The sequence below is a fragment of the Haliaeetus albicilla genome, chromosome 28 (assembly GCF_947461875.1).
Source record: "Haliaeetus albicilla chromosome 28, bHalAlb1.1, whole genome shotgun sequence".
In the NCBI taxonomy this organism is placed as follows: Eukaryota; Metazoa; Chordata; class Aves; order Accipitriformes; family Accipitridae; genus Haliaeetus; species Haliaeetus albicilla.
In genome coordinates, this window is record NC_091510.1 from 6,809,707 (window position 1) to 6,832,073 (window position 22,367).

At 37.6% G+C, this 22,367-nt stretch overlaps 2 protein-coding genes across 10 annotated transcripts in view; one reads left to right on the top strand and one right to left on the bottom strand.

Moving 5' to 3' along the window:
• The window catches only part of TMTC3 (transmembrane O-mannosyltransferase targeting cadherins 3), a 34,740-nt gene extending 24,587 nt beyond the window's left edge, over window positions 1–10,153 (bottom strand). The window contains exons 1-4 of one of the 5 annotated variants that reach the window (XM_069773450.1): window positions 10,038–10,153; window positions 2,361–2,461; window positions 1,412–1,524; window positions 608–824 (exon numbers count right to left, since the gene is read on the bottom strand). In XM_069773450.1, the coding sequence (XP_069629551.1) occupies window positions 608–796 (189 nt within the window). In that variant the 5' untranslated portion in view covers window positions 797–824; window positions 1,412–1,524; window positions 2,361–2,461; window positions 10,038–10,153. Of the gene's footprint in view, window positions 1–607; window positions 825–1,411; window positions 1,554–2,360; window positions 2,462–2,676; window positions 2,705–9,742; window positions 9,854–10,037 lie in introns of those variants that run through there. The other 4 variants (XM_069773451.1, XM_069773449.1, XM_069773452.1 and 1 more) reach the window with 4 other exon arrangements.
• Window positions 10,062–22,367, top strand: part of CEP290 (centrosomal protein 290) — a 55,617-nt gene continuing 43,311 nt past the window's right edge. For 2 of the 5 annotated variants that reach the window (XM_069773443.1, XM_069773446.1), the window contains exons 1-19: window positions 10,062–10,198; window positions 12,330–12,386; window positions 13,127–13,248; window positions 13,389–13,466; window positions 14,251–14,320; window positions 14,513–14,559; window positions 14,935–15,078; window positions 15,288–15,341; window positions 16,138–16,158; window positions 16,315–16,467; window positions 16,842–17,024; window positions 17,388–17,477; window positions 17,553–17,675; window positions 19,364–19,384; window positions 19,533–19,656; window positions 20,193–20,365; window positions 20,891–21,053; window positions 21,698–21,798; window positions 21,891–21,978. In XM_069773443.1, coding sequence (XP_069629544.1) covers window positions 12,353–12,386; window positions 13,127–13,248; window positions 13,389–13,466; window positions 14,251–14,320; window positions 14,513–14,559; window positions 14,935–15,078; window positions 15,288–15,341; window positions 16,138–16,158; window positions 16,315–16,467; window positions 16,842–17,024; window positions 17,388–17,477; window positions 17,553–17,675; window positions 19,364–19,384; window positions 19,533–19,656; window positions 20,193–20,365; window positions 20,891–21,053; window positions 21,698–21,798; window positions 21,891–21,978 — 1,789 coding nt within the window. In that variant the 5' untranslated portion in view covers window positions 10,062–10,198; window positions 12,330–12,352. The remainder of the gene's footprint in view (window positions 10,199–12,329; window positions 12,387–13,126; window positions 13,249–13,388; window positions 13,467–14,250; window positions 14,321–14,512; window positions 14,560–14,934; window positions 15,079–15,287; window positions 15,342–16,137; window positions 16,159–16,314; window positions 16,468–16,841; window positions 17,025–17,387; window positions 17,478–17,552; window positions 17,676–19,363; window positions 19,385–19,532; window positions 19,657–20,192; window positions 20,366–20,890; window positions 21,054–21,697; window positions 21,799–21,890; window positions 21,979–22,367) is intronic. The other 3 variants (XM_069773444.1, XM_069773448.1, XM_069773447.1) reach the window with 2 other exon arrangements.

Consider the following 22,367-nt stretch of genomic DNA (forward strand, 5'->3'; position numbering starts at 1 on the left):
GAATTTTTATTCATTTGCTCAGCAATGGCACCATTTCTTTCTAAATTATATGTAAAACCTTAGCCATTGCCATTTAACAATGTTTATCATCAATTTTAATGCCAATGCAGCTTTTCAGATAAAAACACAGCCACTCTACATGGGCTACAAACCAAACCCTCTGAATTCACATAAACATACTCATTCAAATAAATGTAATGGATTCAATACTCATTCTCTAACTCCTAGCTTTGTTGCTTAAGAGTGTTATCTTTCCTTCCAGACTGCAATTAGAAGTAAATACCCTTGTATGTCGATGTCTAGCTTTTGCAGGAGGAGAAGGCAAAATGGTCAGTTGACTAATTTCAATAATGGAATTAGGTAACACACAGCATCTTGAAGCGTGATACAACATGACTTCATTTTCTTTCAAGTTCTTTTTTTGAACAAAGGGAAAGAATATAAGCAACAGCTGTTCGTGATCTTATAGTACAAAACACTACCACCACCAAATTCCATCAGAAGCAAACTATTCTGTTAAAACCACATTAGGGAAAAGAAGTGTAAGAACTCCCTTCAAGGTTTTTTTCCATTTCCTAAATGTCTCAGTATTTCACAAACAGTTTACCTCAGACATTGGAGTGCCCCAGAAGTCATTCTGAAACAGATTTTTTAATGGAGTAGAAGGATGCAAGTCTTTATTGTCCAAAATCGCTGAAACATCATCAAAAACAAAGCCACAAAAGAGGCTGTTCCAGTAGCAGGCTGCCACCACACCAACTATTAGTGCTGCTTCCTTCAGGCTTACATCAGCCATCTTCTCTAAGAGTTTTCATGGACAAAAGCTGAAATATATGGACAGAAACTTGAGTAGTTTTACTGATTAAAAACTAAACTTGATAAATAAAGTCAAATTACAACATCCGGTATTTTAGAAGTTAATGACACTACATATCTAAAAATCAGTAAGATAGAAAGCTCTCCTAAAGTGTCATCCATCTTACACAACTTAGTGTTTAAAAGAAACACTCTCATTAAAAAGTCTCACCCCTAAAAAGCCCTCATATGAGCTAGATACACTGCTACATTTCATGTTTTACTAAAAATGAAGATTGATGATAAATTGTGATGTAGTTTTTAGCAGACAGCTATGCAGTTCAAGTGAATGCTGCAAACTATGAAAAATAAGTTCTCTAGAACCCTGAGTCGTTTAACATACTGACACAGAATACTAAGTTACCAAAAAGGCAGAGAGTGTGTTAATTACTCATGTTTTTTAGGATAAAGGTGTTTCTCAAAATATTTCAAAAGCAATTAAAAAAACAAATTTCAAACATTCTGAAGAACAAACAGGAAATGAAGAACTTCATAAATACAGGTGTTCAAGAACAGGTGAAGAAGGACATTAGTAATAATAGTAAGTTAAACTTACCATTGAAGCTCACACTTTGTTCATTTGCATTCTTCATAGAAGTTCATGAAAAGTTTTTTTTTCTCAACTCTGCCAATTACTCCAATGTCACTGAATATTCATGAAAGTCCTGTCTAAAGAAAAATAGCATGCAAAAAAGACACTACAAATGAACTTCATCGTGTTATTTTCTCTCATCTTGCATAAACTTCCTAAGCCCTAGACATTATTAAGCAGCAGTTTTATGATTATTTAAAAAATACATGGGTGACCTGATCAAAAGGAGAAATTACTATGTATTGGGTTGTTTGAAAACACTGTTCTCCCTTGGAAGAATAAGAAGGTAACTACAGGTCAAAGGCATTCTTTTTGACCACTGGATGACACAGCATGTATTACTGGCAATTGTTGGGATCAAAGATATTGGAAAGGTACAGACAGTTGAACGCTGACTTAGTTTTGTGAAGAAGGAGAGATGACTGAACAAAAATATATAGCATTTTCCCCAAAACCAGAAAGGGATAACACCTGTAAGGGCACAGAACAGCTAATATTAGCCGGATAACGTGGACCCATAAATATGTAAAAACACCAGCCTTATGTCTATCAGGGCTCACACATCAAAGTTGATGAGTTATTTGGAAGCTATAGTCTCTTTTGTTGTCCTAAACCCTGAAAAGCTAGTGATTTTTTTTTGCTTTGGTTTGTTGGGGGTTTTTTAATTGTGTTCAGGTTTAAGTATACTATCTTCTAAAAAGAGGTCACAGAGATACCTCATTCAGATAGGTAATCTCAGCTGTGGTTTGCAGCCTGGGCCTGAGAGCATGACAATCGCCTATCACAACTAGTGGTAAAGGAGCAGTGGTACAGGAAGGAATGCATGTGCAACAGGATGCAGGTGCAATTAAACTAAAAACCAGGACAAAGATCATTTAAAAGGAATCAAACCAATCCATTCAGTGCTACTCACATAATGGCAGTGAAGGTGTTTTCTTCTTTTGTAGTACTTGGAGCACTGGCTATTGGTGTTACTTCTACCAAGGAAGAGCCTTTTTTCAAAGCTGCCACAACCTTTGTAATAAAAAAAAGAAAAAAACCACAATGTTAAAGGGTGCTGCTACATCTGTTTGCCAGGCTGGATCACAGTACTTTAAAACACTAAGCCAAGGTTAAGTCTGAACACATTTATGGTCTTCTTGGAAGCCAGAGAAATCTTATTTAAAAATAAAATAAAGCATACTGCAGGAATACATGAAAAGACAGCCCACTTTTGAACTTCAACTCACCAAAGTTTTTTAGTTCTGCCCCCAAAGAATGTGGGGAAGAAGAAACTGCTGTTCCTCACCCTGCTAGAAACAAAGTTTGAAACTCGTTATTTGCAACAGGTTATTGTATTGGTTGAAGCAGCAAGCCCTTGCAGATACTGCTTTACATAACAAGGAGTAATTCTGAGCTAATTCTTTAACAATCCTATTTCAGAAACAGCTACTGCTACCCAATTAGGAAAAAAAAGGATAGATTCCTAAGTATAGCTTCCTATCAAAAGGAAAAACTTAACCAACCTTAATTGCTAGCTCCTCAAATACTTTTTGTAGGTTTTTACTTTTCTTTTCCCTACACAGAATATACGTCAAGACAGCTACTCTACTTATCCCTTAATCCTAAGGCAATTCTGATGCTTTCACAAGCCTTTCTTTTTGCTCTAAATTTCTAGTATTTCTTCCACTCAGAACTCTAACTTTACACCACTACTGACCATGCTGTTCCCTGACAGAAATACATTACATGCCAACTGTAGGGAAAATACTGTTTTAATTTGAATGAAAGGGAACTCTTACACATAAAGAAATAAATTAAGATTTTTAGCTACATCCAAAGTCAGGTTTAAGTGGCTAGCCCACCATCAGAGAACGCTGTTTAAGAACTCCGGAAAAAATTCACTTTTAACATCACAATTTTTTAATTTGAAATTTGCCCTCTCCTTTACATGCACATTTCAACCACAGACATGATTGCAAATACATGCAAATATATGGCTATAATTTGGTCTTTCAAGCCAAACATTTCAGCCACAGACACTCCACATAATTCTGAACAGCTTACTAAATTTACTGTAAGGAATGAACATATGCAACAATGCATTGTTCTGGTTTTAGTGGCAAGTCACAGAACACGCTGCTTGAACTCTGCCAAGCTTGGTAACCTCAAGTGCATCACACATCAAATTTTTGTTGTTGCACACATCAAATTGCAAAAGCACTAGGAGGTCTTGGCAACAGACAGGCATAATGGATATCTGAAGAGCCCCGATTTTCCAGCAATCTGCTTCCAGGGCAAGCAGAAAGAGAAAAATGGGAAATGCAAGGCCACATACAATCTGTAGATTGCACAAAACTGTAGCACGGATGCTTTACTACTTCTGACTGGCATTCTGGCATTCCAAGGTCTTATTTTCCTAAAATTTACTGTAGAGATACATGAAGTTAGGAAATTACTTTCTCCACCTGGTCCAGTAACAGGGTAGTTTAATGTTCTTGCTGAATTAAAGCATAAATATGGAAGAGATGTTTTTCCAGTCCTTTATGTTAGCATAACAAGGCAGATTTCGAGGAAGGCTAACCATCAGAACTACTAATTCGTATCTGCTACTACAGCTGGGTCCACAACCAAACTCCAAGCTTCAAACCTGCAATGACCATTAGCATGTTGAAAATGCAAGACTAAAACTGAGGGAGGCTTATAAAACCTCATCTGTACTTGGTAAGCCAGGCAAAAGTATGTCTGCCATTAATCTCAGTGGAAAACAGCAATTGCTATTTGGCAGCCAACACTCTTTTCACGCCAACTATCTGTTACCAGTTTGATGTTGGAAAGTAAGAAGCCATATAAGGAGTATGCAAGACTGAGAACCTCATAGATCACAGATGTGCAAGAGACTGCTGAAGCCTTGGTGTGATTGGGGTCCTCAAGTGAGTGGATATATTCCCCTTCTTGCCCAACTGACATGTTGAAATTTGCTATCAACCCAAGTATGGTCTTGGAAGTGCCAGTATTTCACCACTCCCAGTGATGGATGTATTGATAAATACCCGTAAAATGCTGCCTAACAACTTGTTTGTTAATACTGGCTTGCTGTAGTGGAGAACCACATCACTGACTGCTCCAACACATGTAAACAGATTGACTGTCCCTCAAGTTATTTTTTCATCTCGCCTACCTGCTACCTTCACAGCTTGCCATACTGCCCATCAGATACCTTAACCACCCCTTGGGCTGTACGGCTGCCAGTTCATGGTCTATGGAACAGGCACAGAGCCCCCATTTGACTGGATGAAATCAGGACAAACACATACTTTATTACCAAGATTTCTGTTGGATGTTTTAATTTACAACAATATCTGACCATGTCATGAAAAATATACAGCTTAAAACAATAAGCAGCAAGATAAGCCTTGTGAGAAACTGCACGATCATGAGGCCTGATTGCGGAAAAACAGAATGCCCAAGCTGTGCAAAACACCTGATTGTTAGTCTAATTTTCCAAAGGTGTTTGGCACAGAAATCTGTGGTTTGCACTGTACTGTTTTCATACGCATACAGAGACATTAAGTGGAAAGGACAGACAAGAACCAGAGCTCTCAAGCAGGTTTGGCTTGTAAGGCATGTCATTTTCCTTTTCCAGCTTCTTGAGAACCCTCTACCAGTTCATCCAGTCTTCTACTTCAAGAACTACAGAAAAGAGTAACACATAACAAAAAAACCCACAAAAACCCAAACCAACCCAAACCAACCAAACACCAAAAACTTTTAGAAAAGTAGGAAAACAAAATATTTCTCTACAATCACTACCAAATCCATGACACTACGGATGGTTTAGCACAGCATACTGCAAAATATAGTAGTCTGCACAAAAAAATTCAACACAAATGAAAAATGCATAATGATGTTCTAAGAGTATCCTCAATTGGGAGATTTGGGAGTGTGGAAGCCATTTTCTGCCCACATGAATTTAGGAAAATTTAGGAAGTACATATTTAGGCAGGAATACAGCTGCAATCCCTAGATATGCAACAGCTAATTAGCACTCCATAATTAGCTATCACTGAATAAACATGCTATCTGCCACCTTATATCAACAACAAACCCTTGCAGGAGCAAATATGTTTGTGTTGATTAGACACATCTTACTACCTAACTTTAGAAACTTGAACATAACAGTTAAAATTTTTCTTCTACTGGGTAATGGCACTTTTATACCCTGAAGGGCATTAATAACAACTTCTGTTCCAATCAATCCTACTTCAAAGAAAATGTTCTATGCAAGTTACCTTTTTCTTCTTTAGGAAAAAAGACATGGGTAGTGGCAGTAATAGAGAATTTGAGAACCACGGCACTTCCATATGGAAAAAAGCTTGTACAATCTACTTAATCCTGCTCAGGATTTCCACAGAAACTGACAGGAACAAACATGATCATTAAAGCTCACCTCAAACAGATGTCACAATTGCAAAGTTTCAACCTGTTCCAGCTTTTGTACGCAACCTCTTACTACTCCTGAAAATACCCAGCATAATTGACATATTATTGATGTCAAGCTGTCAGGAAACTTTTTTAAAAATTCACCTTATTCACTGTCCATAACAGACTATTAGTTACTACAATCTAAAGACTGATTTATTTTTTTTTGTATCTCATATTTGGAGAATATTTTCATTCACATTTTATTAAATATTTGTAGATATTAAAAATATACCTGACACTTTTCAGTCATACCAAGACGTTAGCATTTTCAACCATAATCAAACTGCAGCTGTTCTCTGAAGATGATGATGTAAGCATCAGTGAAGCAACAGTCTGCAACTCCATAGAGTCACTTTGATGAACAGTGCTTTGAGTGTGCAATGTGAAGCATAATTATTATGTAAATCTCAAGGAACTTAATTTTGTGTTATATTAATTAGGCTACTGGAAACAAAAACCAGGCAATTTGCATATGGATCAGGCAGCTTCCTGAAAAGCTTTGAAAACAAACTAATGAGCATTTATGCACATACCTAATCATAAAATGCGGGCTTCCCACTCTCCTGTTTGGAGTTCTAAAGCCAGTGGAGAGATGGACATACACAAAGGAGCTGCCAAAAAATAGTCGTGCATCTCATTTACTCTGGAGACATATACTTTGATAACCATTGAAGGTCCTGAACTGTTTAAAACATACTTACAGGTCATACAGAAACCCATCAAATTATCAAAGGTGGAAGAAAACAGAGAACTGTTAAAACCACTCCTAGATTTATTTTTTAAACAGGTGAGCAACAAGTTCATCTAAGACCTGGTGGCTGAATTGACGAATATCAGCAGAGATATACACAATGAGTTACTAAACCCAGCAGTATAATCATTTAAAAATGGCGTTTTAATTCCGCTTCTGAGGCTCTGCTAATGTCCTAATTTGTCTTGCCTACCTGCTACCCTTTCTGTATTTTTATTTTTGGCTAAATTGAATATTGTTTCTGCTGACCTGATACGAGTGTTCAATGACAGAAAGAGATCATCATTTTGTTTCTGTTGTTCCCTTCCAACACAGCCTTTAAATTTATCTTCTCCTAAAAATGTCACTCCAACATACAGCTCCAGTATGAAACAACTTAGATGCACAGCTGAGATTTAATGATTGGGTTTGAACCTCATATAGGTGAAGGCAAGCAGTATTTGGGAAGATAGGAGGAGGAAAAATGCAAAACATGCCTGGATTCCCATTTCATCTTGCTGAAATCCTAGAGCAGAATAAATATAACACGAAAAGTTTTATTGTGGCAACCTTCCTCTACAAATACTACAGGATCAAGAGGAATGGGACTAAACTGAAGTACTCTTCATTTCCCAGCAAGGCAATGGCCCCCAGCCTTCTCTTCATACAGTTCTGAAGCATCAACTAGATGAGGAACGGCAGCTCTGACATGGAGTCAGCACACGTGTTGCAGGCCAGAGGAAAGATTTCCCGGGGGAAGACTGTGAAGAGATGGCTGGCAAGCAAGCAGCTGAACTAACACTCGGGACGTTTTAGGGTACTCTGGTATAAACAAGGATTAAAACATAAAACAATTTAAAAACAGGCGAGATGAAGATACTGTTTTAGGTGGTGGTTTACCTTCATTTTGTTCAATGCCACTGATGCAACAGCAGTTGAAATACAAACCACAGAGATATGGTTTGTATTTTAAGGTATTTTATCGTTTAAAATGATTAGCAGGACCTCACACTTCAAAGTCAAACCTTTAGGGTTTTGTTTTGTTTTTTCTACATGCAAACAGTAACAAAATAACACCTTTTATATTTAGAATAACTACATAAAACACGATTTGTTTCCTCATAGGACACTGATGCAAAAATAGTGTCTCTAAAATAATTCTGATCAACACTCCCAGTGTTCTAGAAATACAACAGCAGAAACTGCATGTTTGTTAACTCCAAAGAATAAACAAACAAAAGCTACATGGGTGGCATAAGCTGAAAAGACAGCCTTTAGACTCTGCTGTGCATGTCCTTATTTAGCATGCTTGGTCTGTATATGAGTTCTTGTGGTATTTTTAATAACATTCCACTAGGTCTTTCATATTGCAGTTTTTGTATTAGGTCTTTGAAATGGCATAGTGTTATCAAAACTGTGCTTTAACATGGATGCCTAACTCTTCTATCAGGGTAGGTCAAGCTGTGTACTACGGAGCTAAAATGTTCTTTGGTTCCAGAACCACAAGCAGGTATTCCCCACTAAAAGAAGATCCACTTATACAAAGGTTGTCACGCGATTAGATGTGATGCAGAACAAAAGAAAAACCAATTCATTTGCTCGAAGCCATTCTGTATTTTAAACCTTTTCTCATTTTGTGTGGGGTTAATACCTCCATTCTTTTCACTCTTTTTTTTCACTTTTGGAAGTTTTCATGCCCACCTCAAAATCCCTTTTAGTTCTGCATCAATCTTCTTTACTAGCTGCACTACACAATTATAACCCAGATGTGGTTTCACCACCAGTATATGTAATGGTGTATTTTCTGTTGATTCTGTAAGTCGAAAAAATGCTGAAGCACATTAAATAAAGCACATTAAATAGCTATACTGGCCTTAACAGCTTGTTAACATTAACCTGATGAAGAGGATTAAAAAAAAAGAGTTATTATTCGAAGCATCCTAGCATCAATGGATTATTTTATTTTCTATATCACAGGAGGATCCATTTCCTGAAAGCTCATCTTGTAGCAAGGCAGCATCAGTCTCTGTGGATCACCTGCTCCACCTATAGAAGTCCCTCCTGCTAAGAAATCATTATTTTACACTTGACCATAATGAATTTTATTTTTAGTAACATTTCCCATTCATGAAATATAATCCGGTCTCTTTTCCTTCCCTAACCACACAGTTTGCTTTTCCTACCCAGTACAGAGGTGTAATTAACCAATCTCTGGCTGACTTATAAAAGTCTTTGTTTTCAATCAAGTATTAAGAGTTACGCCACTTCTGGAACAAGTTGCGTAACTATAAGGAGTGCCAAGCGTCTTGCGTCTTGTCAGCCTCAATTAAATATCAACACTAATCAGGAGATAGCAAAGAAAAAGAAAACAATGAATAATCCAGGAAACGGCAAAAGTCCAAAGGTGACATTATGACCACCTTTCTCTTTCCATTAAGAAAAAAGCAAATCCTCTTCAGCTCTCCACAGCCACTGAATGAATACGAAGGTATGCACACACCCCGATCGGTTGCTGGGTTTCCGTCTTTATTTGAAAAGCCGCGTTCACACCCATTTACCCCAAAACACAGGATCCCAAACTTTTGGGGCCACCGGACCGCTACCAACGCTCAGACTTCCTCGCTGGCCACCAGTACCCGATGGCTCCGAGCAGTTTCTAGACGCCACCTTTTCCTTGTCACCGCTCTGCACGCTACCTCCGGGGCTCCGACTCTCACCCACCCGCCCATGAAGCACGAACCTGCCCGGGCGGTACTGCAGCCCTCCCCTCAGCCGGTGGTGCGGGACGTTACCCGCAGCCCTGGGGCGAAGCTGGAAGCGTGAGGCCAGGCCGGCGGGTGGGCCGCCGGCGGGAAGCCCGAGGAAGGGAGCGGGCCGAGGAGCCAGGCCGCGGGCCCGTGCCCCCCCTCAAGCGGCGGGGAAGCGCGGCCAGGGACCGAGGCCGCCGCGGAGGGCTCACGGAAAGAAAGAAAGAGAGAGAGAGAGAGAGGACCACCCGCCGCCCCGGGGAACTACCGCGGGCAGCAGCTAGGCCGGTCCCAAGCCTCCCACCCACCCCAGCCCCCCTCGGTGAGGGAACGGCCCGCCGCCGCCCGCCCTACCTGAGGCCGCGGAGGAAACGGCTTCGCCGCCGCCGCCGCCGCCGCCGCCCGCACCTCGCTCCGCCAGACACTGCGCATGCGCACGACACCCCCGCCGCCGCCGTCGGGAAGGCGCCCCCCGCCCCGGGACGGCGGACCCTGAGGCAGGCCGGGAGCCGTGCGGCACGCCGGGACGCGCAGTCCGCCGCCGTTTGCGGCGGGGAAGCGGGTCGCCCGAGGGGGATCGGTGGGCGTCCTGCCCACCCCCACGTCTCTGCCTTCCCCCCCCCCCCTCCCCTGCACCGCCGTGCAATACCTCGGGATTGGGAGCGCCCGGGCTGCGGCCCGTCGTGCCGGCGGAGCGTTGACTTTCCCCGCGCCTACGAGCATCCGGGTCCCCAGGAGCGGAGCCGGCGGGGGAGTTGGATGGCGTCGCCTAGCAGCGGCCTCCGCCACCGCCGCCCTCCTCGGCGAGCGGTGAGGTCCGGGCCGGCGGAGGGTGCTCTGAGGAGGAAGGGGGCCAAAATGGCTGCGCTCTGCGCTGCCGCCGGCCGGAGCGGCCCGCGATCCGCCGGGGAGCGCCGTGGACGGGCGGGCCGGGACCGCTCCGGTGGTGCGGGAGGGCCGCGGGTGACAGGCGGAGGCGGCCGGGAACCGGCGTCGGTGCCCGGAGGAGGTGACAGCCCGCTGTGTCCGCTCTCGCCTGCCGCCTCAGCCGGGCCCCGTTGTGAAGGCGGGCGCGAAAGAAGGCGGTTTGTTAATTAGTTCAGCAGAGTCAGGAGGCAAAACTGTCTCCCGGAGGGATCGCGGTCTGTCACCGTATCGTTCCCGGGGCTGGGTTATACAAATTGGAAGAAAATAGGAACCCCGCGCAAGATCCTGTTTCGGTTGGGGCTTTGTGGTTTTAAGAGCCGGCGCTCTGTGGAGCTAGTGGATGGGTGAGAGCTAGTCTGGGTAGTGTAGTTTGACAATCTGAAGTAGCTTAAGCCGGGTTAGTCCTGGTAGGGAGTTAGCAGAGCGCACCTCCCGCATGACTCTGCTGCTTCTTGGTGTTTGCTCTTGCTCAAGTATGGGTGACGCTGTGCTGCACGTTATACACGCCTTCATGGAAGACGAACAGCTGTTCCTACTGATGCTTAATTTCACTGTGATGATAAGGTGTCATCATGGTAGCTTAGCTGCCTCTCTACATGGCTTCTTTCCTGTAGGCAGTGCAGGACGTTATTTTTGTTCTGACAGTATTTGAACGTGCCTGCCAGACCACCTTTTCTATCTGAAAACATCTTGCTGAACTTTGTAACATCTGGCCGTTTTATGTATGTTTGAGTCCTTGAGTAAGTCAAGAAAATCTTGTGATAACTAATGTCAAATGCAGATCTATTTCACACTTCAGTGTTTCACCACACAGATCATCTGTCAACTAAAAGCACAGGTTCTAGTTGAGGGCAAGGGACCAGCTAAACTTTATGATGGAAAACTCTTCAATTAAATGAGTTCTCTCTTATTGTCCTTAAGTATGTACATACTGTGGAACATACTATATGCTTAGGTTGTGCCCTCTGCACCTTACTACAGCTGGTCTCCCAAGAAGTTGGATTATTTTCTTTATGTACAGATATCTCTCCTTTTAGGTAAAATTTTAGGACTGATACTTTCTTAAGATGTTGTTTTATAAGTTAAGAGAAAAAGAGATTTGGAAGATGGAAGGTAGGGAAAGATTGACAGTAGTAAGGTTGTGTATTTGCTTTCAGAATAGTTTTGATTGTTGGGCATTTCATACCCATAATTCCTACATCTCATTGTTTAAGAAAAAAGTTAATATGTTTTAAAAAAAACAACCCTTAAGTATGTTAATGAAATCAAGTAGTATTCAATTAACTGAAGAAGTAGGAGTACCAAGATCAGTACGTGCCTGCATGTGGTTTTCTCATATTTTCCTTCACTATGACAAAGCAGAAAAGCAAAAATGTATGTATGATGTCATTCTTATGAAGTCATGTATTATATGGAATGCATGTTTTCTAAAGCATTTAGCAAACACTGAAGAAATGGTAAATACAGGGGACCTCTTAAGTAGTTCACGTATTCAGAAAAGATGGGGGAAGGTTGATTTTTGTCCTCCCTTAAGCATACAGCTGGATTTCAAAGTCTTAGAGCTCTTCTTTCAGACTGCTTAGGCATATTTTGGGGGGAAGTAATACCAGTTCAGCCTTCCAATAAGGAAGGAAGTTGCAGTTGTTGAGTCTTTAAACTGCTGAATGATGAAGAGGGTGCATGATGGAACAGATCTCAAAATACCATGCTTAGCATAGACCATTGTTACAGTTATTGATTGAGCTTTATTTTTTTTTCCTATAAAATATGTATCCCTGCTGTGTCATTAGTTTTTTTGAATAGTAATGAATTTAGTATTCTAGTTAGTTTTATTTCTTTCTTAATTTTCTTAACTATTTGTGCCATGTTCATAAGGCAGGGCAATAAGTAGATTAAAAAATGTTCTGTTTTAAACTTGGCAGAAACTATTTTTTTGAAATATTGATAATAAAGGCTAGAGACAGCTCCAGAGAATAGAATAATCCAAGACTTCCAATCCCTTCTGCCTTTTCAGATACGGCATTGACTTTCAGGTATATGAGAAGTCACTGTGGCCCACAGCAACCAGTAGGTAAGCAGCAGAACAAAACTTTGCACCACTTTCTGACCAGATTTTTGTCAGTTTCCAGGCTGTTTACCATCCTTTATCAACTCAAATATTCTAATCAAAAGGAAAGGATATTTAATACAAGAGTTTAATATCTTAGAAATTAGTGTCAAGACGTGGATATTCATAGTATCAAACTAAAGCAGGTGTTGGTTGTGTTTTAAATATTAGAAATAATGATTTTGTGACTCTACAGAGATGTTTATCCTACAGGGGCTGGTTCAAAGGACATCTGATTGTATTTGATTGTTAACATAAAAATACTGCATTGAGAGGTGGGGAGGAAAATAGTGATATTAAAGTTAAAATAGAGGTTTCACATGTGTCCTGATCTTCACTGTTAGTGTCAGAAATTCGTATTTGATTGTTAACATAAAAATACTGCATTGAGAGGTGGGGAGGAAAACAGTGATATTAAGTTAAAATAGAGGTTTCACATGTGTCCTGATCTTCACTGTTAGTGTCAGAAATTCATTGAGTATGCATGATGTAAATTTTAACTTAAAGAAAAAACAGTTTTACTATAGTCATCTTGTTTGCAGGAGACCAAAATGTGAACACATTGTTTATCAATGTTACAAAATCGATAACCATTATTAGAAACACCTTGTGTGGTATAGTGGCCAGCCTCCTTTAAATCATTTGACATAAAATTGATTGGCACTGATAATGTCTGATAATTGTTATTTTAATTTTTGTTCCAGGAAAAAATTATAAATTCAATATGGCACCCATTTTAGATTGGAAGAAGCTTATGAAAGTTGATCCAGATGCTCTGCCTCATCAAGAGGAACTAGCGGAAAGATTGCTGGAGAGCATGTCCAAGGTATTCAAGGGGAAAACAGAACATGAGAGTTTTGTTATACATTCTTCCCTAAACTGTCTCTGGTTCTTCGCATACATAAATGATTTATTTTGTGGATTTCGTTGATGTTTGTATAAAAACATTGTTGTCTCTTTCCTCAGGTTGATGGGAAAGACTTAAAAACTCAAACTCAGGAACAGCTGATACATCTTTTTAAAATCACTCAGTCGCTATTAAAGGTTTGTATTAATCCTCACTTTCTACAATTCTGCAAATGCATTTGTTTATTTTTTGTTTAAATGAAAACATCATTACTCTCGTTTTTTTTTTTTTCTTTTCCTATTCCTGCATTGAAAACCCTGGTTGCTCCTAAGAGCATTTATATGCCAAATGTGTGCTTACATCAGAGTATCTGCTTGCAGCTGTTGGGATTGTGGCATGTAGCAGCTGGAAGTGAATAGGCCTAACATAGTTGTATAGTTAAGGAACCTTAGTTTTATAGATGGAAAATACAAATAAATATCTCAAAAATTCATTAGATGTTTTAAGTTATTGGTAACGATTTTAATTTTAATAGAAGTTTTTGTGGTAGGTTGATGTTTTAGAGTAAATAAAAATGTCACCGTGAATGAAGAAACACTGCCATCCTAAAACTGATCCTATAAATCTATTATACTTTCCTGTATTTACTCATAAATGTACTGAAAGCAAGAAATAACAGCAGCATAGGTTAGTACATTGGTTTTAGAGAGGCTTTTTTACTGTTTTTTAATTCTAAGCAGTATGCTTTTGATTGTTTAGGTAGCCCTGTGGAATAAATTACTAAAGAAGTTATTTCAACAATCTGAACTTCTTAATTGTCAGTATGGGGAAAAATGGGAGTGGCTTCATTTGTTTAAAGAGAGAAAATCGATATTCTTTTGTAAATGTTTTCATCACTTTAAACATGAGGTCTATGGAAAATCTTTTAATTTCTGTTAGTAGTAAATATTTCTTCTTTGTTTACTATACTTTTTTTCCCAGATGAAAGCTCAAGAGGTAGAGCTGGCACTAGAAGAAGTTGAAAAAGCTGGGGAAGAGCAAGCCAAATGTGGTAAGCAAGCCTTTTTATGCTGTTCCTGAATGATTTGTTAAATGTATTTTTTAATTGTTTTTTTTTTAAGTTTAGGGAACTGAATAAAATACCAACTGCTCTGAAGTCAATTGCTTCAGTGAAGCCAAATATTGTTGTTTTATGTACTTTTACCTTGTTGGGTAATTCACTATATCTGTTCTGTTTTAACAGAAAATCAGTTTAAAACAAAGGTGATGAAACTTCAAAATGAATTAGAGGTATGTTTTAAAATTTTGTTAGTTTATAGAGTCCTGTTTGGTGTTTTTTTTTAAATGAGGATTTTTAGACTAGTATTCTAATCTAGTAAAGAGATGTAATAGCCCTACATTTTAGCTAATATTTTGTATTGGCTTTTGAATATTCACAAGCATCAGGTTTGCAAAGAGCTGTATGTACAATGAATGTTTTTATGCTTGAATTAATCCCATTTATTTTTAGAGATTTCTGGGTTTTGTTGAAAGAAGCTAGTGAGCCCTTCCTGTTGCTGTTTGTGAACATTAGGAATGTTAGTCTTAGCATCAGCTTTGGTTTTTTAGTTCTTTCTATTTTGAAGAACTGTACTATATTTATAATGTTATTTTAATGCTCTTAAGACGGCACAAAGATCTGCTGGTGGTCGTGATACTCGTTTTTTGCGTGATGAGATCCGCCAACTGGAAAAACAATTAGAACAAAAAGAGAGACAGTTAACAGATACAGAAAAAGAATTGGAAAAAGAGAAGAAAGTGAATGAACAGGTAAGAAGGACCTAGCCTGACATCTCTGAAAGCTGGTGTGGCACATCTTTTGAAAAGTCGCTGTTCTGAAAAGAGCTTCTGAAATTAAAAAAACCCCACTGATTAAATAGGGCTGCTGTGCATTTGTTTTCTGTTTTGTTTCTGGAGTTCTTTGTTTTCATAGTTTGTGTTGTTAGTGATACGTATAAAGGTTTTCCATCTCGTTCTAGCTTGCTCTTCGAAATGAAGATGCTGAAAATGAAAACATCAGATTAAGGAGAGAGGTTAGTAAAGAATTACTGCTGATTTACTGTATTTTTAACTTTATGTGTAAATACATTATTAGCTTTCCGTATTTATAATCTTTGGAGTGGCATGATGTTTAATTCTGTTTTAGAATGTTTCCTGGTTACTGGTACAAAGAGAATATGGAATTTTAATCACATTTAGCAAATACATAGTATGTCTGCTCCAATGAAACTTAGTTAATTGAGGTCAGGAGGTGTCTACATTTGAATTTACATAGTACATTAATTTTGTCTGGATTTTGTGTTTTGAATTTTTAGTATTTTTCTTAAATACTATTAACAAGTAGATTTGGTGGATATTAGAAAGGATGTGGTTTATGCTTGCTGCCTTTGCTAAGATTGTCTGATTGGTTAAAATAAAATTATAAAAAGCCAAAAGTTACTATAACAGTAAATGCAAAAGTAGAGTTAACATTCTTTATTATTAGGATTTTTTTTTTAATCATTCTTGTCAAACATTTTTTTCTAGCTGTTTTTAGAAAAAAATGCATGTTTTAGAGCTTTTAATACCTGTAATCTTGGCCTCTGAGAGAATAAAACAGACAGCAAAAGTTAAATTAATGTCCTGGGGGGAAACCTTGAGAATCATTCCTCAGAATGCCCTTTTACGTATGTGTGTGTATGCATGTACATGCAAGCACGGGTATCTAGAAAAAACTATTTTATTTTGTCTCTATGTTGATTCCTATTTAGTCTTCCTAAAGCAAAGATAATTTCTAATATGTTTCGTGCTTTGTTCTCTTGGTCTTGTTCTCTCCTTTTTAATCCGAAGAAAAAATGCATAAAGAAAAAGGTGAGGCTTCTAAGTTTTTTCTTTTTTTAAAAGCAGAGTGTAGGAATTTGGACAGGTTTTGACTGTCTTAGCTTGTTGTGTTAGATTGCTAGAAAAGCAGCAACTTTGTCTTCAACTCTTCAAAACAGATTTAAGCTTGGATTGCTCTCTCTGCAGAATGAACAATTGCGTCAGGATGTAGTTGACTATCAGAGGCAAATAGAGTCTCAAAAGGAAACAATTCTGTTACGAAGAGGAGAGGATTCTGATTACAGATCGCAGTTATCCAAAAAGAACTTTGAGCTTGTCCAGTATTTGGATGAAATTCAGGTAAAGTCTATGCATACTGTTGAATATTTATTAGGCTATTACTGGCAATAGTGTTTTTCACAAAGCTACATCAATTTACAGATCAAGTCATGTGGAGTAAGGGAATTCGTAATGCAGTTGGGTTCTGTGATGCATATTCTCAGCATCTGTGAATCTGGCAGAGGTGAGGTAATGAAGTTACTGGCAATGGGAGATGTGTCTTTTATTTGCTGTGAGGATTTGTTGAAATTGATGATCTAGAGGTGAAATACTCTTTTCTGTGCTAATTTTATGTAAGACTTTCAAGTCTTGCGTTTAAGGTAGCTATCAATTACTGCTTATTCAGGTATTAAGATGTGCTCTTTTTAAAAGTGACTTTTTCTTTGATTTTGCAGAATTTGACTGAAACTAATGAGAAATTAGACATTCAAAACCAAGAAATGAGGAAGAATCTTGAGGAATCAGTGCTAGAAATGGAGAAGATGACAGATGAATATAACAGAATGAAACTAATTGTGCAACAATCTGATATTGTTATGGATCAGTTAAGAAAAGAGAAAGAACAGTACAAATTTCAAGTAAGAACTGACTCATATTATTGAATGTAATTTTTTTTTTAGCTTTATAGTGTATTTTCATATTTTGGCTTTAATTAAAAAACATTCAACATATCCAGTTAAAAACACGGTCTATTGAAATAACACTCCCTAAAAGTAGTGTGGTCTTTAAATTTGGTGCAAATTTTAAAACTTGACTGCAGATCACAAAATTTTTTTGTACAAAATGTTAGTCATACTGTTCTTAAGAGTCATGACCTTCCCTTGCTGCTGTAATGCTAATCTGTTTAAATTGTATGTGCTTGATGTAGTGTGTTTGTACATACACATTGCTTAAGCAAAGCATTTTTTGTGATACGATGTTCATCCAAATGGCATTTCTAGGTTCAGGAGCTTTCAGACCAGCTGAAAGCAAAGAATGAGGAGGATGATCCACTCATGGCAGCTGTAAATGCAAAAGTGGAGGAATGGAAGGTACTTTTTTAATACTTTTTTATTATTTTTAGGAATTATTTCAAGTGTTCTGATGGTATTTTATCTTCTTTTCAGAAAATCTTAGCTTCAAAAGATGATGAACTCCTAGAGTATCAGCAAATGTTGTTTAACATGAAAGAGAAAGTGCAAATGGCCCAACTTGATGTAGACAAAAGCAATATACTGGCCCTTCAGCAGGTACAGTCTATGTGAGAAATTACACAGATAGAAATTACCATTCACTGAATATGCTAGTGACCAAATAATTATTTAGCCTTTCACAGTTTACAAATACCACAATATGTATTACTTATGCTTGAGAATTATGAGACAGGTCGATTCATTCCACTACAAAATTAGCTTAATAGTGCACAAAGGAAACTTCTCTTGCTGCATGTATGAACTGTTGGCATGGATGCTGTTGGTATTTGGTTCTGTTACTTTCATATTTATCTTTTCTAGCTATCAGTAGAGTGATTGCTTTAACATCTAAGCATCCATAATTTAATGTTTTTAAATTATAGCTTAGTTTCTGTCCTCTAACTTTGTTAGTAAAGGAAGAGTCTTACCTAGTGTTTAATTTTCTGTGTTCCTTTGTCTCACCTGATGCCATACATTAAGTCTGTGGTTCAGCCCATGATAGAGCTAGCTGAATTGAAGTATGTCTCATATTCACGCAAAATTACATGGTTCTTTTATGATTTTGAATTTCCCCACTTTATTGAAAAACATGAAAAGAATAAATAAATAAATATGTGTCCCATTAGGAAGCCTAAAATATGCATTATGGAAAGCATGCTGTATACCAGGATGATTTCCTGCCTTGCTTCAAGTTTTTTAAGTATATGTGTCATGACATTTGTGTTACATGTTGGGCCCTTGTAGTCTGAGCAGTATGGTGAGGTGTATTTCTGCAGTCTTCCAAAACTAGGAACAGATAGCCTCTCAGGAGAAGAAAAACAAAACTGAAGTACAAATCAGCCTCTGATGATCATAAGAAGGCAGCAGCTGAAAGTAACTTTGATAAGTAGTTGTAGAGTCTGGTTTTAGCTGACTAGATGGCTGCAGGAGTTGCTTTTATGGATAACCGTCATTAGCATGACATTTTCAACAGTTTTGTGGAAATAAGCATATTTTTAAAGCAGACATTTAAAAGTTAAATCAAGTTATTGCACTGTGTTTTAACTCAAAATGGACTGAGCTTGTTATAGTTCGGTTTATGTTTACATTCTGAGGGGTTATGTTTCGCTTCTTACAGCTTTGCTAAGCTCTTTACCTTTAGATTTGAAATGTGGTTATATTTGTCCCCTAAGAAAGCCTGAGCTTTAGTTTTTCATAATATTGGTATAAAGTAAGGTCAGCAACTCTTGAGATTTTTACATTATAATTACTTCCTGTAATTTTTTTGCAAGTCTCTTTTTTATCTTTTTTTTCTTTTGTCACAGAAAAAATAACATTAAGCTGTCCGTGATATTTCTAAAGTTCACATATAAGCACAGAAATAGTACAATATCAATAGAAGTCACTTTTGCAGTCTCTGTGTACTTATGGTTGTATATGCATGCAAAACAAGGTGTGATATGAATTTTTAAAAGTTGGATGATTTGCTGAAAGGCAGTCTGCAGTACAGGTGTCATGTATGATGGATTGTTAGTCTTCCCAATCTTGAACTTGTATCTCTCGGTTCCCACTGGCAATTTTTTATGAGGAAGCTGTAAGAAAACTGTATCATCTGAAACTTTTCATCATATATTGGCGAACTCTTAGAGAACCGTTCCATATAAAATTGATATAGTAAAATACTACTTTTTTGTGTGTCTTTGAATGCTTTATTTTTACTCTTTCTTTTATTTTTCCTGCTTTGCCTTTATATACCCAACTTCTAGATAATATCTGAACTCTATATTGTAAGTACAGTATATTTGATGTTCTATAAATTGTGTTGTATTAGATACTTTTAATTTCTTCATTTACTGTGTGGTGTTCTATATTGGTAGCTTGCCTGTCAGTGAAGAAGAATTCTTTAATGGAGTTTCTGGGTTTTTCTGTGTGTAGGGTATGCAAGAGCGAGATGCCCAGATAAGATTGCTTACTGATCAAGTTGAACAGTATACCAAAGAAATGGAACAAAATGCATTTGTTATTGAGGAATTAAAGAATGATCTCCAAAAAGATAGAGGTAACATGACTGTTTTATTTTAATGTTTATGGAAAGGAAAGTAAGAAACCACAAGTTTACTGTGCAGTCTTTATTCTCTAGAAATACAGAAAAATATTTGCAGTATTTGAGTAATATTAGTCTCTAATTGCTTTTGTTCATTTCCATTTACTGAACATTCATGAAGAGTTTAAATTTATTCACAGTACTTTGGTGGGCTTTATGGGTAATAAGTGCCTAGTAAAACTATACCTGGTCTTCAAGGGTTAGAGTATAACATGCAAGGTCTCAGCTCTATCAAGAATTGCAAATGAGTAGTAGCATGCAATTCAGAATAAATTCTGATGTCCCTTCCATGCACTTATAAATATTGTTTGAGTGAGCAACTGGGGAGAAAAAAAAGCTCTTATATGTAGTCTTTTGTAATTACTTAATTAAAAAGAGCGGAAAATTAAGGTCTCCTTTATAACATAATCTGAAGTGTTTGTTTCTTGCTTAATGGCTGACAGCAAGAATTCCCAGTTGAATTGTAAACAGATCAAGGTTTTTCTTTCCAGGTCACTCATCTCTTGCTCAGCAGAATCGTATTGGGGATATGCAAGAAAAGTTAAAGATACTAGAAGAGAGAACTAAGGAGGCTGAGAAATCAGCAGAATTAGCAGAAGCAGATGCTAGAGAAAAGGACAAAGAGCTCGTTGAGGCTCTGAAACGAATGAGAAGCTATGAACTGGTAAACAATTTGTCAGAGTGGACAGGGTATTTGACCATATTTTTAGGAGATCATTTTGTCCTTCCATTTTTTGTTAACTGTGTTGTGATTACAAATTAAATGAGTGACTTCTGATGCTGTTTTGTTTTTTAAATTTTCTTTCATAGTAACATTTAGTGGTCATTGCATGCAACTTGTTAGCCATACTTAACAATTTTTACAAGTTGTCAGTTTTAACATATTCATATGGGCTTCTGAAGTCCATTGAACGGTAATTGAACACTCAAGATAAAATTCTTCGAAGGATCATGTAGTAAGAGGACTAAATTTTGAAATAAGCAGAGACTGCTCTCCTGTAGTCAAAAGACAGATCTGTGGGATCTGATTTTTATTCAGTAACCTTTTTCACTAAGCATAGTGCAGAAGAGTGATACAGGTTGCCAAGCATTTTCCTTATCTGTGTAATGATGAAAGACAGATTCATAATTTATTTTCTTACATCTTCTGTTCATTGTTTTGTTTTTAATTCCATTTGGGTTTTTACAGGGAATATATGGTTTGGAAGAGGCTGTTGCCGAAATAAAAGATTTAAAAAAGCAAATCAAAATACAAGATCATGAGATCGAAACATTAATTAAGGAAGTCAATAAACTTGAACTTAAAATAAATGATTTTCTTGATGAAAATGAAGAACTCAGAGGGCGCTTAGGTATGCTATATCCGTTACGTTTTCAATTATTTGTTGTGTAAGAGTTGAAATAACATTATATCATGGAAATCTTTTACTATACCAAATAACTACTTGGAAATAATTTTGTATATTCTGCTAATATTTGCAAGTAGTTTTAGTTAGTTAGGACAAACTGCATGAATGTACTTGCCTAACTTGGCTTACAGATTTTTTTGACTAAAGAACGTAGGAGAATAGGTTTTGTAGTGCTTTTTTAATTTTGATTCCTCTTTGACTGTACACTGCTTAATTTCATAATAGGGTATTTGGAAACCATAAGATACTGAGGTTGTAATGCTAGTCTGAAAAACACAGAGAAAACTTTGGACAGGCTTATTTTTACATAAAAGAATCTAAACATAAATACAGTTAATTTTAGGTGGCATTTTATTGCATTTTGGTTTTTGAGTAACTGAAGTAAAACTATGCTTTCTTCTGGTATTATTATACAGGGAGTATAAGATGTGTATACATATAAAGGAATACATACATATATTCAACTATCAACATATTTTTTTAATTCTACTTGACTATGTTCTTATTTAAATTAACTGCATTCTAACAATTACTAACATTAATGTTCCTCCTTAATGAATAATTATACAGCATATACTGTGTTTTAGGTCTTGAGGCAAGGACAATGATTGATTTAAGTGAACTCAGAAACAGCAAAGCCCTAAAGCAGCAGCAATATAGAGCTGAAAATCAGATTCTTTTGCAAGAGGCAAGTGAAAAATCCTGGGTTTGTGTAAGAGCTACATAATAAAAATGTATTTGAACAAAATGAAATACTGATCTGTGCATAATAATATGCAGATTGAAAGACTAGAAGAGGAAAGAATTGAACTGAAAAAACAGATTCGTAAGTTGGCTCAGGAGAAAGGAAGAAGTGTTGCAACAATAGGTAGGGTTTTTTTATTATAAACTGTCCTTTCAAAAACATGCTGTCTATTCTTATTAATATAGCTCTGTTATATTTACTCGTTGTTTAAATTACAAGGCTAAATACATTTCATTGAATCTGTAGGAAGAGGTGAGTGGTTTTATGTTCTGTAGTTTTACAGCCCAGTAGCTTTTTGACTTGTGATGGCTAGTAATGCATCACTGAGAGTTGTGTCATTGGCTTGCAGTTCTTGGCTTGCAGGATGATCTTGCCATGACTTCCAGTAAATCTATATAATGTATGTGTTTCAAAAATCTTAAAATTTCAATTCTGTGCCACCCAGGGAAGAATAATGTGCTCAAAGGGAAAGGTTTACAGCTCCTTACTTTGCAGGTAGAAAACTAGAACTC